The sequence below is a fragment of the Onychostruthus taczanowskii genome, unplaced genomic scaffold (genome assembly GCF_017590055.1).
Source record: "Onychostruthus taczanowskii isolate IOZ18803 unplaced genomic scaffold, ASM1759005v1 scaffold9, whole genome shotgun sequence".
Taxonomy (NCBI): Eukaryota; Metazoa; Chordata; class Aves; order Passeriformes; family Passeridae; genus Onychostruthus; species Onychostruthus taczanowskii.
This window is the reverse complement of record NW_024506993.1, coordinates 11,345,910-11,365,778: the sequence shown is the minus strand read 5'-3', so window position 1 is coordinate 11,365,778 and position 19,869 is coordinate 11,345,910. Positions and strand designations below refer to the sequence as shown.

The window sequence follows — 19,869 nt, the reverse complement described above, 5'->3', positions numbered from 1 at the left end:
CACTCAGGTAATGTACTTGCTCTGACAAAGCTCTTCCTATCCTGCTGGAAGAAGAGGAAAGAACCCAACACTTTTAAAAGATGCTGAAAGATAAGCTTTCTCTCTTCCATTCAGGCTTCAGAAGAGATGCACTGATAAAGATCTTGATAACTTACCCTGCTTTCACTTCTTGCTCTTGCAAGATGTGTTTCTCCTTGGGGACTCTTAGACCACACCAATATGCAAACAATTAGTAACATGTTGTTATTACGCGACAGGCATCCCTAGAAATTAAGCATGCTGGCTACATGATGGCCTCAGCCCCCAGGAGAGGAATGGGCACAACAAGAAAATGAGTACAAAAAGAAAATTCACTATCCAGCAACCCACAACACCTGTGAACAAAGTGTCTAGGAACAAAACCAGAACATCATGCACCATGATTACCAGCAAGCAAAGCCGAAGGAGCAAGGCAAATAATGAGAAAGACACATTAAAAACTTTGAAATAGAGGGAATTAATTTTTCTAACTGATAAAGTATCATTATAAAGGACAAGCCCATTATGATAGGAAAGCATTCTGCTACACTTAAAATGGGAAACCATTCCAGCCAACACATGCATATTTTTCACTACACAAGCCTGAAAGTGCAGAAGGTGCAGCTCACACTGCAAGACAGACTTTTCCTCCTCCTTTTGTTTCTGTCACAGAGCTATGGATTTACGAGGACCCATGACAATAGGACCCTGTGGCAACCATCCTAAGATAAATCTTGCTTGTACAAACATTTTCAAAACAGGCAGAATATCTGAGTCATGCAGGAAAGCATGATGCACTCCTGTGGTTCACCTTTCAGTTGAAACTCTCTGCACTCAACCTGTACGTTCATGGAAGCCAAAGAGCAAATAATGTGACAAATATAAAGGATTTATTCCAGGAACTGAGTAACTGCTTCATGAGTCAGACTGGAATTAACCTGCAAGGCTGCACAGAGGTTAAATTCAAAGAAGGTATTTCAGAGATGATGTTAGGATTAATACAAGTCTCTTTGCCCACAGAACTGTGAAGAGCTGAACATTGTCTCTAGAAGCACAAATCCAAGGACATCGGTTGCTGCTTCGCTTTGTAATTTGTCTCCAACTCCAGGAACAGCTGACCTGCTCCACTGCAGCAAGCACATATCCACTGCCAGCACTGAATGCCAAATCAGAGCGACAAAACCTCCTTCACACTCATTTGCCCTTTTTCCACCAAGATTCCCACATCACACTCCTTAGAGCTGCGCTGGTGTTCACAATAGCACTCTCTTTTACCTTTTTATCAGTACAAGCCACTTGTTGCCAGCCTAGCTTTTTCCTATTGAAAGCACATTTGTCAGGCAGCCAAGGGTTTGAAAAATAAAAATGTCCAGAGGGCGACAGTCTCTGCCTCCACATAACCACACCCAAAAGATGCTCTTGACAGAAACTTCCTCCCAATGAAGTTCTCCCCTCTCTCAAGTCCTCTCTGCAAGAGAAAGCTGGGCTAGTATTTCACACTATTTTTGAAACTATGAGGTTAAGCAAATATGAGCCTCTACCACTGTTCTCTTAGTTCTGATGAAATAGCGTATTTTGATTTTCCTTAAAACTCACCATACTTAAACATTAAAAACGCCTCTAAAGTAAAAGAGAGCATTCACACATTTTCATAACAGCTCAGAAATATCAAATGGTATAATACCAGATAAAAACCATTACTGCAGTAGAATCATGCAACATTTTCATAAGCAAGATGCAATCCCAGCACCTCAATTTCATGGAGTAAGCTGCACCTCAGACAACGCTAACTTCTCATATAGTAATTTGTCATAGATCACAGTAATACTTATTCCCCTTTACTCTCCTTCCCCTCAAAAAATCAGTAGATGAATAAACAAGGATGCACTGCAGACAGGTAAATTCAAAAATTTTGATGAGCAACAGTAGTCAAGTTTGATTCTTTCTCTCCCAGTGCTCCACTCAATCTTGGCATTAGAAATGTAAGATATCAAAAGGGAAAAGTGAGCAGTAAAAAAATGCAATGACAGGGTACTTGAAGTTTTGTAGAACATTTTCCATCACTTCAGCAGATGAGAAAAAACAGGAAGCTCAGGCATGACATTTCAGTAAACTGTACTACTTGAAGATTATTTGTAGCTAAAGTATGATGTTTTAAAAATACTGTGTAGTAAATGCCATATTTTCAATGGATTTGATTTCTATGTGAAACAGGAAAAATGTCACACTTTCTTTAGAGAGAAAAAAATGTTGGAGAATAAGTATTCTTGTTTTATTAAAAAAATAAACCTTACAATGCAGAAGGGTGCCATGCACAAGGGGCACACAAGAAAAATACTGTGATGCTGAAACTTAATGAATTTACAGTTCTTACTATTCCTACTTATTAGTGCTCTGAAAGTAATCAGAATAGGAACAAAAAGCCAAACCATAAATGCCTGATTTCTCCTGGGTAAAGTGGTAGTTAAACTGCAGGGAATTTATTTTAATTCCAGCAGCAAGCAGGGGGGCTTGGGAGACCCCACATCAGATTAGCAGCAATGTTTTACAAATGGGCACTGTTGAATTCCCCTGCATCCCAGTTTTGGAAGCATGTTTCTATGGTGAACCCGAGGAGGAACGTTACATGGCCCTGCCTCCCTCTCTCCCAGCTTTCAGGAAGCTATGAAGCTAATTTTCCCCAGCAGTATTCTCTGAAGGAAAAGTTCACTTCTTGTGAAGGTAACATGTATTTTTTAATTATTATTATTATTTTATGCCTCCCCAGGGAAGGTGAGGAGGGGGGAGCTTCCTTGCTCAACAGAGAAAGAAATTTTCCTGTATCAGTGCCAAGAATAGACACCCTAAATTCAGCGATCCTAATCTCCAGCCATCCATCAGCAGCAGGGTGGGACCAGCTGATTCAAGTTTTCTATTAGCTGGTGACTTTGTGTACTAAAATAAGTCTCTGTACCACCCAATTGTTCCTGCTGCTGTGCTCTGCAAAGTACAGTCAGCCAGCAGCTACCTTGGCTGTAAGCACTTCCCCAGCAGGCCCTTTATACCTGGCACCATCCTCTTCCCACCAACCCTTCCAACTCCCTGAGTGCTCCTGGGACTTAACACCACGAACCTTTCCTGCAGTATTTCCTCCTTCATCCCTTCAGCATGCATCAGGGAAAATGCCAGCTGCAAGTATCTGCATCACCACAGCAGGCAGAAAGTGGGTACAAACAAAGCTGCAATGGCAATTGTGCCTTTACAGGACCAATTAGTATCACACACACAGTGATCAAGGCACATATATAGGGCACACTGTGGTACAAAGGCAGGATAAAATAATAATCCTCCCTGATCTACATTTTAAAAGGCACAGGAAGATAAAATAGTTCACTAACATAGCCTAATAAATTATTCTGTTGGTCAAATATTAAATAAAGCATGTTCATTGCTTTTTGTTTGGGCCAGAGTGTAATTGATTAATATTATTCCATTATTTACACAGTAAAATCTAGAGCAGAATATATAAACCAGCAAACATTTTGAAAATAACACTAAATAAAACCAGTTAAAATTGTATGACCAGGACTAACAGCAAACTGTCAACCCCAACAGACAACTCACACAGTTGGTACTCTGCAAGTTTTTAAGTGCCATAGTTCAGTGCCAGGTATAGAGAGCACAAATAAAGAATGTGAGACCAGTTCACCTCAGTTAGAGAAAGGCATCTGTCTCCATGGCTCACACAAACTTCCATTCCCATTGTTATTGTAAGCCAGGTCTCACTGGATCCTGGCAGCATGGGCCATGCACAAGTGTATCAATCTTTAGCCAAGATAAAGGCAAAAGTTTCATGAGTTCAGAAAGCTCCTGAGAGCCAGAGGAATGATAGACACATATTTGATCTAGAGCTTCTCTGCAGATTTGAGCCCAGAACACTTTGGACTCCAGGTTTGGATTCAGTGTCTCCATCAGCCAGAGAGAAAGGCAGCTGGACATGTCAAACAAAGGAGACAATACACCTGCTACCACAATTGTGAAGAGTGACTGAGGATTTTGGGAGTTTCAGGTAACTCATATAAACAAAGATAAAAATTCAGAAAGCTACAGACATCCCCATCCTAACTACCTCCCTTTCTAATGACAAAACTGGCATTCAGAAAACCAACACAATGCCATAGGTCTGTCATTCCTTTGAAATAAAAGGCCTTCAAAATCAGAAGTGAACATATCAGTTTCTCCTTTTCTCCTTTGAATTTACTTTTTTTTTTTTTTTTTTTTTTAGAGCTAAAAATTCAATAGAAACCTCAGGAAAAAAGGGGAATTTTTTTTTTTTTTTTTTTTTTTTTTTTTTTTTTTTTTTTTTTTTTTTTAAGAGCTAAAAATTCACTAGAAACCTCAGGAAAAAAGGGGAGGAAATACAAATTAGCTTTCGATCAATTAATTAGTGAGGCATTTTGAAGAACCTCACTGATCATGCCCTAGCAGGGATCTTCCTACTATTAAATTAGTAAAGCAAACAAACAGTATTCAAGGAGTCTGCATTATACATGGCCAACACAGTATCATATGCCAAGTGTTTAGTCTCCTATAGCAAATTAAGGAGAGATACTATGCAATCCTCAACTCAGCTTTATGGAATTTTGAAAAAAAGAATGCTAAACATTTTGTTCAAACAATGAAGTTTTGAGTTAGGAAAATCAAAATTAAGAGAGTTCTTTACCCAATATTTAATAGATCATCTATCATACCAATACATCAACTAAACAAATGCTGAGCTTTGCATCAATTCAGTTTACTCAGGAGTAAACAATTAAGTCACTTCTACATTGTAGATCTCCACCTAAACCATTCATCATGAAAAATTCCACTGTGCAATGTATCAACAAGTGATGCTCCACTGCTGACTGAAGGGAAACCACCACCAAGGCCAAACCTATGCCAGCAATGTAACACCAACCACTGCAGACAGAGCATCTCTCCAAAACCGATGGCAAAGTACAAACCAACCCCCTTTCATTTGCACTGTAGCTGCTAACTCCTCCAGAAAGCAGCTCTGTTTTCTGCTACACTGAGATGGGTCAAACACAAGCAGATGATGATGATAATTTTTATTACCTGTATGACACAGAAATAACATACATTAGGCATCTCCATGTCATGAACATGATTCCAACTTCAACATGTTATCACTTGTAAGGCATCCTGCAGGAAATTTCTTTTTTCCTACTAAAATAAATGCTCTTATTTATGAAAATGTAAAGATACAAAAAAGTAATTACTTGTGTTACTTAACCAAATGTTACTTTCTTTTCCACTGTCTTTACATTTTCAATGCACTGCAGACTGTGTAAAATACACCAATGGAAACCTGGAAGTTTTGTCACTTAGGATGGTTCCTCTGGGAGGAACACACTGATCAGACTCTGAAAGGATCAGTGCAAAAACAGCACCAAATTACTCACCACTGGATTGCACTGAATAAACCTGTCACTTCAAACAGTGATTTCTGTTTGCAAGCAGACCAGATGTAATACACTGGGTAATACAAACATTACAAAAACCTGTGTAAGGGCTCTGGAACATAGCAGTGACAATTCTGTAGCCCTCCAACATATGCACAGGACAAATATTTCCAGTTGCCACATACAGCATAGAGAGACAGCTTACCCTTTCCACTTGTCCTTCTTTGTGCTTCTGTTTGTACACTTTCAGCTTTGGAAGGAAAGTCTCTGTGTAGTTCTTGTCTTCCATGCCTTGAAGCAGTACCCCATGGAATGCCAGCCTGCAGGTATTGGCATGAATATCTGTATCCAGCTTAGAGCCAATCACAAGGCACAGTTTAGGACAAGTGACTGGTTTTTCAAACTCCAGCAAAGCCCACTGCTGTTTTGGGAGCTGCACTTCTCCTGTCTGGTCATTTTCTTTGTTCTCCTCTGAAGAAAGTGCGTCCTTGGACAAATATTGCTCTTGATAAAGATAATCTTTTTCAAAATTGAACACATTTTCTTGAATTTCTTCATTGAAGTCAGCAGGGGCTGGACTGAAAAACATCACTCTTCCCATAACTGTCTCGTGACCGACTGTGATGTGGAACTTGGCCTTAGTCTGAAGGGATCCTCGAAAATACTGAATTTTCTTCAAGGAAATGATGGCAGCGTGGATGGTGTGAAGTGAATCTGGGGTGCAAATCAGGCCTCGTTCCAGCAGCTTGGGATCAAACTGGGTCACGCAGACACCTACTCTGTCACCCTGCATTGCATAAGTCACAGGAGTATGGAACATCTGCATGGACTTGACCCTCTTTGTCACCTATGGATGAAAGGGGAACAAAAAGAATGAAACAATTAATTGCACATGAGTGCACTCATATGCTTATTATGCTTATGTCACATGATATCTGCTTATATAGTGATGTATGAGCCACACATGACACCCTGCTGTCTTGTAAGGCAACTGACCTTCTAGAAGAGTCCAGAACTCAAAAAGTAGAAGGCCAACAGTCTGAGAACTCCATCACTTAAAATGACCACATATTTGAGCCCCCTAGCTTATTCTTCTTCTGTTCATGAGACTGAAGGTTGTCATGACCACAACTAAGTTGATATTTACATCATTTGTGCTCTATCTGCAAATAATCAGATATACCCACACCATGGAATAGCTTAAATATACTCCCTTGAGCATCTGCAGCATCAAAAGTATAGCACTGCAATACCCATTCATGCACCTATGTGTCTGCTTTCCCACCTCTTCCATGAAAATCCTTTCACACATCTCTTTGACATGGTTGAATAAACTGTAAAATGTGCAGAGAAAAAAACCCCTTGTATTTGCACAGCACCAAGCACAATGAACTCATGAACCATCACTACAAAATAATCAGTAACACAAAAGCCCGCCCTTTCCTAGTCTATAGTATTCCATAGACTAAAAAATAAAATCCTCAAAGCTTTCTTAGGAAGATTTGAATGCTCATGAACATACAGCTAGCATTGCTGTCACTAAAATGTGGGCCTCCATATCTCAGGAATATCATAGGAAAAGTGAAACACCAATCACTACTTATACTAAAATTTCCCAGATGCTATCAAAGTTTGGCCTTAATGAGCTTGCTATTGTATTACTTATTTCAAGGAAAGAAGAATGAAATGATAAGCTTTTAAAGATCAGTCTAGGCTCAGCTTGATCAGACTAAACTGGTCTAGTTTAACACAGATTCATTTTTGGCTTTTTTCTTTTTCAGTTCAGCAAACCTTTACCCTTAGTAAGTAACCCCATCCCCTCAAGTTTAATGTAACCAAAAGTTTTTTCTGGTAATATGTTTATGGTGCCACCTGTTGCATTCCTACTAATGCTGGATGCTTGGATAGGTAACCACTCTGCTTCAAGTCCCTATATTAGATAGCTTTTAATACTGAAATGATCTCTTTGGCAATTTAAAAAAAAAATGTCCCAAATAAATATTTTGTACTTGGACAAGATTCCTTACCACAGAAGAGTTTTACACAGCATTTTTGAAGGGCTGAAACCTCAACACTCAGACCCAAGAACTGAACTCTTCATGAGAATGCTCAATTCCAGAGATAATTTTTTTAGTATGCTTTTATCTACATGCAATAGATTAAACTGTGAATGTGTACAGAACAACAACATTGCTAGGACAGATCTCAACTCTCAGCATAATTTCTTCTTCCATCTCCCTCTACTTATTATCCATTCTACAGCTATCAGAAAGGTTCATGCCAAATGCTACTCTGCAACTCCCAGCATTCAAGCTTTTACTTTCTTACTCAGTTGAAACTATTTATCATCTAACTCCTGAAAATAAAAAACCAAAATATGCAAGCACTGATGAAGAGGATTTCAAACCAAAGGACTGGACTCAGCAGAGCTGGGCTTCATCCTCAGATGTCACACAGCTTCAGAGCACTGCATTTAGGCTGGACAATTCAGAACAGTCTAGGGAACTTAATTATTTTCATCATAGAGCTATTTACTTAGGAATTCATAATACTGAAAATATCAGTTTTTTTCTGCATGTTAGTTGCAACGCATAAGTGGAAACAAAATGATGTTTTTCACATTCTCCTTTTCCACAAAGCCTGCTGCCCTGTATGGAGGACATCTCACATGGCTCCAGATAATCTGTCTATGCCTATTCCCAACATCACCTGACCCAGAGGGGAACAAATTGCAGAAACTTAGATCAAAATAGAAGAGCAGATGAAAACTCTATTGGCTGAACTAAAACCTTCAGTAACTGAAATATAAAGAGGTCTCCAAACAAGTCAGCAAAAAATGGTCACAGGCAATATACAGAAAGCTGTTAAAAAAAAAAAATATAGAAAATCTAGCAGCTATATGCCTTCTGGAAAACAACAAAATCCTATATTCCTTTTGGAAATCATAATTATACAAATAACAATACCCATGAACTTCACCACTGTGAATATTGTTCGGGTTCCCTGAGCCTCTGGCTGCTAACCAAAACCAAAAGAAACACCCTGTTACAGATTATAATGTTATTATTACAACATTTTTCAAATCAAATGCCACATCAATGTCTGTGAATTCTTGAAGAATCCACAAAATATGAGAAAGGAGATCAAGAGGTATGTTCACGTAAGAGAAAAAACCTTCACTAAAAATGCCTGAGCCCCAGTAGTTTGTTAAGATACTAACTAATGTCAAAACAGACTTAAAAGGCCATTGTAAATACTTGGTAGTTTCACTTTCAAGCATTTTTGTACTCAAATAAACATTCATTATCCCTTTAGCTAAACCTCCTCAACAATATTAACCATACAGATACATTGGAGAGAGAAACAATTTAGCATTTACCTCCAGCTTTTACTGACTTTTCAAGATTGTATTTTTAAAGGCTGGAAGTAGAGGGGCTTGAATCAAAACTTTCCCAAACCCTTCTTTCTTCCATCCACTACCCCTCCTTCTCCAGTTTCATATAGTTGCATCAATGGTGATACAAGTAATGTTGAAGGACATCAAAAAGAAAAATGAAATATAAAAAACCCAAAGTTTTCTAACATAAGTGTTTCAAAGACATTACAAGCACTACAAGAATGAATCTGTAGTATGAAAAGTACCAGCCCAAACAATTTCGAAAGACCTCTGTGATTTCACATGTGATAACACCAGCAGTAAATCTTTCCTCTTCTATAACCATGGATGGGGTCAATAAATTGGCAAGAACTAAGGAATCTTCCAGCACTGTCACTCCTCAAAACAAAATTGGAACCAGAAGATGCATAAGAGATCTGTCTAGTTTTCTATTTTAAATGAAGCCACAAAGACTTCATTATTATTATTATTATTCCAGTTTATAATATTATTTTTTAGAAATTACCCACCTAAACAGATGAATGAAAGTATTACAGAAACAGTCTTTGTATATGAATCTGAAATATCTTTTACATAATTTAGATAACATTTAAGACTAAAAAATGCGATTAGAAAACACAATTGTGTGCATGTACTCAGAACACATATTGGCTTTTAATTAGGCATCCATGAAAGTTTCCTCAGTCTTATGCCTACTCTCTCCTCTTAATTTAGCTCAAATGATTAGGCACATCTGACATGCAGCCCATAAACAGTGATCAGAGGAGAATGAACAAGTACTTCTGAAATATTCACTCCACATGATTAAACTTTCTTCATTGTGATTTACAGTTCTCAACTATAGATCACAAAGCTGGATTGTATCAGAATATAAGCTGTGTTCTGCTACATTCCTCAGTGTTCATCTACATTAAACAACACACAATTGCAAAGCATCACTTCCTGTGACAAAAGGCCTGCTGTAATTCCTATGTGTAAGATAAACATTGCAGTGGAGTATGGACACAAAAGTATTTTCCAGTGTTGAATGAAGCTCCTGTTGATACATTTGCTCATGGTCTTCACAGTTTCAAATGCCACTTCACAAACAGTTTGGATCCTGACTGATTCTCTTTCAGAAAACATTATCCTACTAACTGAAAACACATGGAAATTTGCAGAATCATGTAAAGATCCACCCACCCCTGCCCGCTCCTAGCCAAAGCAGGTTATCTGTGCTGCTCCCAACTCTCTCCCAGAAGGAAATTGTGACTGTGCTCATCAGAGCTCTCAGAATCACCTGATTTCCTTTTAGCTGGGTCTGGCTTTCACACAGGTCTGCTTGTCCTCAGACACGAGCAGGCAATGCCATTGCATCACTCAACCTACTGAGAATCACCACTTCATGCTCATCTATACCCTATAGTATACTATATCATCTATAACCATGCAGATTATTTAATCAGCCCATCTATATTGGCTCTAATTATTAGCTATTATTGTATCTGAAATTTCCATAAACCTATCAGAGAAAGAACACATTCAAGCCCATTTCTTTTTTTCCCCTCCTGTTCTCAGTGCCAGAACTGCCAAAGGAGCACAGAGCACAGCATCGGAACTGAGCATAACCTCTGTTCCAAGAGCATAATGTTTGTAGGAGCTAGAATCTGACCAGAACAGAGTGTGACTGCCGGGTGGGTTAGATCACCCCAAGTGAGTTGGAGTCGCATCTCTTTCAAAAGGCCAGACATGGAACCAGCAGAGAAGTGAATCAGGGAGTTGGTCTGCACCCACTGTATCAAATAACAACAGCCAGAGCAGCTTTAAATCACTGATTTCCTGTTTTCTGAGCAGACCATGAACATCAGTACAGTATTTCATTCAATTACACTCTGATCCTGACTGACAGAGACATTTGCCCATGGTTTAAAATACTCCAAATGTAGGGGTTTTATTCAAGAGACTCAAGTACATAAGTAAAATTCATCTTTATTTTGTCTGGCCTTTAAAATACAAACCGAGAAGCAAGCACTGAAAAGGGTGCAACTGACCCCCAGTATTAGATTTGTTTCTCTTATGCATATCTAGTTTCCCTATGTAAGGGATTCCTACAAGCTATAACAGAGTTCTAAGTTTTCACATATTTTCTTTAGCTTTACAGCAATGGATTTTTCAAGTAGGGAGTTGGGACTGATCACTCAGTTCACCCCTCCACCACCAGAACGAGGTAAAATACTTCAGAGCACTGTCCTGGGCAACAGGAATTTGTAACCAAGACCAGCTATGACAAATATCTTTGGCATTTCATTGCATTTATTTCAAGAAACCCATTTTAGTTCTCAAAATGCTGTCTGGAAAACAACTTTATCTTCTATGGTCCACAAAAATTACCCAAGGCCCATTTTAGCAATCCACTCAAAGTGGGAAAATTAGGCCTTCAGACACAGAAAGTGAACAATATTGAGTGCAACTTTAAAGTGACAGGTTTTACTGCTTGTGAACCATGCAGGTAAACATGGAGAACATGGATACCTTTACAAAACCTGCCACAAACTTTGCTAAGAAATTCACTCACATCTTGTTTTCTCGTGGCACAGGGGAATTGATTATATGTCAACATATACATCAAGAGCCACGTGTTGAAATCTTACATCATTTGCAGAGATTTGCTTCCTGTTTTAAATTTTAGTTTGCATAATCACATTAATGTTCCTAAAGCATTATGTAAAAAGCCATAAAAAGGGCGAGAAATAAGTCTGTATTCAAATGCAGATGGAAAAACACAAAACAGAAATCAAAAGCACCCAAACAGTTCAGCCCTTGAGATAAACAAATGTATCCAATATAAGAGAACTCGTTATTTTAAGACCAAAGGAAAAGCCCACTAAGACTTTCAAAGCAGTTTACAACAGACTAATAGAAAACAGGATGCAGAAAAAGTCCACTAATGACTATTTGCACTGATATGTCAGACCTTTTTTTTCCTTTATTTATCCAACTTCCATTAAGTTATCAGCCATGTGCCATTGCTCATAGCTTCTTTAGATAAAAACCTAGCTCTCCTGCTGCCTCTCAATGCTGTGAGTGCATCTTTCTGATATGAGATACAGCAACCATGCTTCCCTCTAATCCTGATGAAAAACTGCAAAGTTAAAATAATTAGTCTCAATAATATGTTAGAGAAAATGCTGATTATGAGTGCAGTATTTATAAAAGGAGTATTGCACAGGCAGTATAAAAAATGACCACACTTCAAATAGTGAGGACTCCAACAAGTTTAAAGATAAAAATCACACTTCACAGCCCAGTCACTAAGAGCTGTATCTTTAAACTTACATTTAAAAAGGAACTGAAATTATGAAAGCAGCATTTCAGCCCTGAGGTTTAAAAATACACCAAGCACAAGCCTGCCTGAATCAGTACCCTAGAAAGAAAAAACACTCTTGAGAAGTATAAGCTATCCATACCTTGTAGCAAAGTGCCAAATGCATGAAACACCACCTCAGTATCATCCAGAAGTGCATCTCTTTAAGCAGAAGGGGAGCAGCAAACTCCCAATTGATCACCAATTTGCATCCCATACCTGCTGGTTTTGAAAGCAAGAGCTTCCTTCCCCCCTGTTGATGTACTACAAATTCAAATAAAGAGTAAGGTATCTCATCTTCTCTCTTCCAGTATCCTCTCTGGGTGGTCAGAAGATACCAAACCACACTGGCCTCTTGTATGAAAGGCCACAAAGACTGAAAATTTTTAGTTTTCAGTCAGCCTGTGTTTAAGTTCATCAACTGAAATTAAGCAAAGCTCCAATTCAAACACAAAACTGCTCCTTACACATAAGCAGGTATCTTTACAAATTCTCTTATAAACATGTGAATGTGAAGGACGTTGAATTCTTTGCTTTATGAGGGATGGCAAAGCAAATCCCATAGATGAGCAAGCAGCCATGTATTTAGTGAAGCTGGCAAACCACTCCTGCTCAAAAGCATTAAAAGGACATACAGGATATGAAGGCACAAGAGAGCAACAATGAGCCATCAGAAATAAAAAGTCAAATCCTTCATTGAAATGAAAAAAAATCTTTTGCTTTAAGAAATAATGTAGTAAGTATTTTCTAGATTCTCTGAGATGCCTTTGTGGTTCATGCAGTAACTAGTTAGCTCTAGAATTTCAACCAGGATTTCAAAACAGCAACAAATGGAGATAAAACAGGAGGTGTCAATAATACAAGAGCTGTCAATAACACATCATGAAGCAGCAAATCACACAATGCAGCCTCTGCCCACTGCTCAGGTTGTGGAGAGCATTCTCTTCTGAGCCAACATCACAAAAGCAGCTAGGACCAGCTACAAAGAGTAGAAACCTCCAAGAGTCAGAAATAATTCCAAGTGTGTGGGTTCCAGCAAGATCATGTGGCTTAGTACCAATTATCTGAAAGGCCTTGAATATTTCTAGATTCTATTATTTCTGCATAGCCTCATCTCCATGTGGGAAAGGAATACAGCATCGGGAGAAAAAATTATTTCATATTGAATGATTCTTTTAACTTAATTTTTTAAAGTGAGTTTTATAAGGGTATTCACTGTATGACCACTGTGGTGCTTATGTAACACTCCACACATGCTATCTGATTTTATTTAATATAGTCCTCCTTCTGGATAAAGTAGCACCAGAGCCTGAAGAGCCTGCACTGCAATACTGGAATAAAGCAATATAAAAGAGGACACTAAAATGCATTTGGGTTATTCCCTTTCCCAGCATCTAAAATATGACTATGTACCCAATATATAAAGAAGCACGTCAATGACCTTACTCTCATGCAACTCCAATACCATAATTTTAATTTATATTACATGTATGCTATATTCACGCATTCACAAACCAAAATATTAAGATTTTTCAGGTAAACTTAAGTGAACTTCTGTGCTTAAGCAGTCTCCTCTAGCCTTTAAATATATAAAACAAATTTTTTTTCAACAGAACCTAATCTATCCCATGTACAGGCTGGACAAATCTCACTGAATAAAAAACCCTGTCCTCTATTTATTTTCTTCTCATGACTGAACTGCCCAGAATTCATTATTTACTGTAAACCATCAAATTCCCACTGTATTACATGTAGGCTATCTTACTGGAGTATTTATTTGGTAAACTCCAGTAATCTTGTCACCCTTGTGATATAACATGGCATTACGCCTCACTGCAGATAAATTCAACTGCATCATTTGTCACAATCCAAATTCTCAAGGAAAAATAAAACCCAAAACAACAATATCCACTTTTTAAGCCAAAAGGCTAAGTTTTCAGAATTATTATAATTTCATAGCAATTTTCCTCATCCACAGCAAAGCTTCCAATAAACTTAATCATTTCATACAACTTTTAACTCACACCAACCCCCCAAACCCATCCCATCCCTCCCCAGCTGCCACAGGAGAACGTTGTGAGAGATGCTGGCCAAACCCACTCAGGTCATGACTGCTCCTGTCTCTGTGCTCTGCCCCAGAAGGCAACCAGGCTGCTCAAGCACCTGGCAGCATTTCCCACTAACACCAGTTCTTAAAGCACCCTTCGGCTCCCACCCCTCACCTCTGCCAAGCCCCACTGCACTTTTATTTTCTCTCTGCTTTGCCTCTTCCAGATGTGGGTGAATCTTTCCACACAGGAGAGGACGACCTCCCACTCTGGTCCTCTGGCCAAAAGAGCCCAACAGCCACACACATCAAATGTCTGGGAGGTAGGGAGTAGATCCCTGCATCCCCTGGATGTGTGGAAGGATGCAGAAGGCAGACACCTACCATAATCCTTTCATCCCAAAATGACAAAAATATCTTAGGGTTTTGTTCTTGTTGTTGTGGTTTTTTTTGGTGTTTTTTTTTTTTTTTTTTTTTGGGTATTTTTAGTTTTTTTGTGGTTTTTTTGTTTTGGTTTTTTTTTTTTTTTTTTTTTTTTTCTTTTTTTTTTTTTTTTGGTAAAAAGAAAGAAATATTAAGATGTCAAGTATCCTAAATTAAGTGGTAATGCTTGTGCCACCTGTCACTACAGATGACAAAGTATGAACTTTAAAGGCATAGTATAATGCCAATGAGTTGAGGTAGCAAGTATCAATGCAGAGAATGTCAGACCCATAGTAAAACTATGACACAGAAGCAGCTTAACATTTACATTCCAATTAAAATTTCTGCAACTTATCACAAATATTTCAATAAAACATTTTTCAAAGAAAAAAAAGAAGTCAAAACCCATGCAAAATTATAGGTTAAAGAAAGGCTGTCTGGAATTTTCTTCTTCCAACAGAACAAACTGAATTTTTTTTCCAAATAGATTTAGGTTTAGAACAATAATAATACTTTTATCTGAAGACTTCAAAGTCACATGCAAAAAAATATATCACAGTAAACACAGGGTTGAAGGTTTTATAGAATTTCTTCTGGCTTTTTTTCCCCTTCTTCTTTAAAAGAAATTTGTTTACTACCAGTCTTTGAAAAGCATAAAAGGGAGGAAACTATAGGGAAAGAAGTAAAACTTTTACGTGTAAGGAACATTTGGAGCTTTGTGAGAAGGCTGGTTTTGACAGAATATGCGACATGTAGCCCAATGTGAGTAATATTAGATCTCAAATAAAAATCAGCCCATGAATATACATAATCCAAAAGGTAATTCTCCCAATCTCTGAAATGTAATGGAGCCACTCTAGATCACTGAGGCATGAATATTTACCGTATTCAGGCTTTACTGCTCTCGATCTGGGTTCAATTTTGCAAATTAAAATGAAGGCTCTGTGGATAGAGAGATTAAAGAAGAGCATCCCAAAGCCTGCCTGTTTCCTTGGTGTGGTAGCAGTGATCTGGTTACCCTTCTGTTGGGTTATTTCTTTTTACTTATTGGAGTAGTTCAAAAGCAATTGAGAGTGGAAAAGGAGGTCATTTTTGGGTCACAACCTTAGAGTTACAGGCTCACTAAGGAAAACAAACAGAGTGAACATAAAGCTGCATTTAAAAATAATGAAAAATAATATTTTCAACTCTTTTCACTTCTATTTTGAACGGCCAAGGGGAGAAATAAGAAAAAAGTTGTTTTTCTCATTTCTTTCTCACGAACAAAGTTCTCCTGTCCGTTCTCTAAAATAAGCCTGTTAATAGAAGCCATGATTTATACAAAATGAAACAAAGGTGATGAATAATTACTGAGAGATCTGGTAGGCTTCATTAGCTATGGCAAACGTTAACATTAATCGTGATGATTTGTACATTTTCTAGGAAACGCTCGGAATATAAATACAGCAGCACTCGGGTGCAATTCAGCAAACAAGCAAACACAACAGTACAAATCAAATGATACCGTGCTACTCCTGGTGAATTCCTTCTACTAATTACAGTCAAAACAAAGGCTACCTCTGCTAGGAGAAGAAAAGAAAATGAAATTAATTACAGTCAGACAAGTATTTTTCGCAATACTTTTTCGTTTATGAAATAAAAAACAATTGGTATACAAAATCTTTATAGCTTTCCCTCAAGGCAGGATTTTTTTTTTGTGGCAATTTTTAAAGAGTTCAACTGGTAAGCAATTTTCTATTACAAGTCAGTAACAGTGATTAAGATTAGACGAGTAAATTTATATCCTCTGCACTTTTGCAAGTCCTGAGGATATTTGCAAAATCTAAGCAGCTAAGTCTAGAGTAAAGAACAAATGGATTTATCCCTACCACCTTGGCAAATTATAGTAGGCTATTAAAGGAACAAAGCAGTACAGTGAAAGGTTTCATGCAGCAAAAATAAATTCTAATGCCAAGATACCTGGCAAAAAATGTCAGGTTTACAGTAATGATTCTGATTACTTCATTCAAATGCATCCAAGGGAAAATGGAGGTAAAAAGTCAGAAAAATTAATGAAAAAAATTGGGGGAAGAATGAAGATATTCCCTTTTCTGAAACTGGAAATAAAGGCAAAATGTAGTCATCATCAGGTAACAAAAACTGCATTTACTACATAGAGGTGCCATGTGATAGCTTATGAAACAAGAAATTCACACTTTTTTGCTTCTGAGCTACGTCATGGTACCAAAGGGTTACTGTGCTTTGAAACCTTCACCAACAGCCTTACTAAACATTTAATATTTTTCTTTCTACTTTCTTAAAGGCCCCAGATGTGTTCTTGCAGATCAAAAGAGACCAACTTATAAAGTTAAACGAAATCAAGGGCTTTTGTTCCGAGGCATCATTGCTGAACTAATTATTCCTGGATGTTGTTTAATGAAAGAGCGGTGCCATATATTAAAACAGTTAACAGGATGAGTTGCGTGAGTTATAGGAAAGGTCTGATCTGGGATTATAAATTTTAGGTTTTCTTCAAAGGAGATGAAACAAACTGCTCACAACTCCCCAGTCCTTTCTGTCACTGAAAGGCTGAAATAAAAGAACCCAAAAATGTATGAAAGTTGAAATATCATTCTACATATTTACCCTTCCCTGAATGACAGAGAACTAAAGATGGGGGAGTTAAAAAACCTCCCGAGATTCTCTGAGATGAGGAAATGAAGATCTAAGTTATCCTGTCTATTCCCTGAATGCTACAAAGCACAAGTTAAAATAAATATTGGTAAGTCTTAGAAGAAACTTCATTTTAGACATACACGTGCAAAACAAGAAAGGACTCCCATCCTAAAGCAACCCAACACAAATAGTTACAAGAGCAATTAAGTATATTTATTATCAGGAAAAAAGGCAGGAGGGTAGGTAGACAAAGAGGTAATCCAGCATCACATTATTAGCAGAACTAGATCTTCTATATTATTCTGCAGCCCCCAGCTGCTCTACTATATTTGGTAGAATGCATATTTAACTATACTGTTACCTTACTGAGAGAAACAAAAGATCATTAAGATCCCTAAGGATATCTCAGGCTAGGAAGGCAAGTTTTCACTCTTATACATTCAGACAATAAACACTTTACTTCCCTACTGATAGTCTCTTCTGTGTTTGTATTTTACAGCCTGACACAGGCCAACCCAACACTTGACACCCAATTAACAGACCTAGGAGCTGGAGGTCCGTATATTGATCACACTAAATGGGATTAGTGTGAAATAAAAAGTTCAAAGGGTCTTGACCAAACTTCACCACAGCCCAGCTGTGACAGCTGCTATGAATTTGTGTATCCAGTGCCTCACGTTTTTATTAAGAGGGTTCTGGTGCTCAAGAGTTTGCAGCAGCCTATGAGATCACGAAGGTTCACTAATAATGTCAGGCTCTGTAACTGTAGCAACTGACCAAAGAAAAAATCCTCTTGCTTGTTTGCATAGGTCTTTTTGATTAACTCATGAAAAGGGCCCTCACCTCTGATACAACAAGCACTTACAATAGACAAAGAGCTGTGACTTCTCTGCCTCTCAAGGATTTGTTAACTTGCTATGGAAGAGCTGTCCCATTTCAAAAACCCTAGGTGTGACTATAAAATAAGTAATTCCTCATACATGCAAGCACACTACTATATTTGACAATACCAGACAGGAGCTGTATTCAAATGACAGAAGTACAAACTGTTATCTTCTAAACACTTCTAATCTTCTATTATCTTTCTATTTGCCTAAACCTTTCAACTGTCATCAGGTGAATAAATATTTCTACATTTTGCACACAGGCACTTCTTACTGGCAGACCTATTGACATGATTTTTAAAACCTTCATCAAGATCCAAAGAAATCACAACTATCATCAGCATATTTTAGTACTTCTGAGTACCTGTGTGTTATAAATGAGTAATGTGATGGTTGCCTCTCACAATTAAGGGATGAATATTATGTGCATGTTAAGAGAAGCCCCATGCTCCCAGCGCTGTAATTTTTCCTTATTCACTCCTTTGTTGTATTTTGTTAAGGTTTAATAAACCTTTAAAACTTAAAAGTGAGCGTCATTTCTCACACTATGCAAATCCATTTCTTATTTAAAACAAGCAGCTTCATTTTCCAGTATCAAGTGTCACAGACACCTGTAACAAACACAGCAAATCCACTGCACCTCAGGGAAGGGAAGAAGTCCATTGGGCAGAGATGTGCAAGTACCACTGAGGTACAGGGAATGCTCAACAGGATTCTCTGGCTAATACAACCTTTACCAAAATATTCATGATAAACTATGAACAAAATGCTAGTTTGCTTATGTTGGGGTTTTTATTTATTGATTTGTTTTAGAACACACTCTATCAGAATATTTTCTGAGAAATATCAGTTCTAGGCATTTATATATCAATGATAAGGAAACAGTCATCAGTCAGGAGAACGATGGAAAACAGTTGTCAATTAATAAAAAAATTTAATCCATTATGGGTCTTTTAAAAGGAGCTAGATGTGGTCTATGAGGGAACCATAAAAACAGGCTCACTGGGGTTGCAGCATGCATGTTTAACAGAGGAGACAGCTTCAGAGCCATCAGCAAGGACACCTGACAGCAAATCACCAAGGACAGAAGCTTGGTAGAAGTAACAGAGGCAACTTGAAACCTATGAAAGAACAGTAGCCTGTTGGCACATACATTTCACAGAGTAAAGACCAATTCTTTATGTGGTATTGCAGCACACCAAAAACCAGTTTTTCATTTCCTTTTTGTTTTTTTTTCTATGTATCTCTCTTCTGCTTCACTTCTTTCCTCACAGGATCTGTCACTTCCTGTCCTTTGGGTCTCTGGACTGTAGCTGCCAAATCACACCTGCTGAGACAACCTTCACTAAAAGGCCAACTCAAAGTCATTCCAATTGGGCTTCAAAATCAACATCCCAGGACTGGGAGAAGATTTCACATATGACTGTTCTGCCTGCACTCAAGACTGTAAAACTGCAAGTGTCACTCCCTCCCAAGGCCAGAAAGCTTTCTCTTTTTAAATTAAAGTTGAAATTACATGTAATCCAAAGTGTACAGACCACAAAAAATTCTATGAGATGACTGAATCCAGTCCAAAGAAGGTTATCTAGCCTATTCAGCAATGCAAAACCTTCCATTATTAGAAACTAGATAGTTAGGGTTGGGTGTTTGGATTTTTT

At 37.9% G+C, this 19,869-nt stretch overlaps 1 protein-coding gene across 1 annotated transcript in view; it reads right to left on the bottom strand.

Moving 5' to 3' along the window:
- EEFSEC (eukaryotic elongation factor, selenocysteine-tRNA specific) overlaps positions 1–19,869 on the bottom strand; it is a 129,365-nt gene that overhangs the window by 57,849 nt on the left and 51,647 nt on the right. The window contains exon 5 of the mRNA XM_041425582.1: positions 5,668–6,309. Coding sequence (XP_041281516.1) covers positions 5,668–6,309 — 642 coding nt within the window. The remainder of the gene's footprint in view (positions 1–5,667; positions 6,310–19,869) is intronic.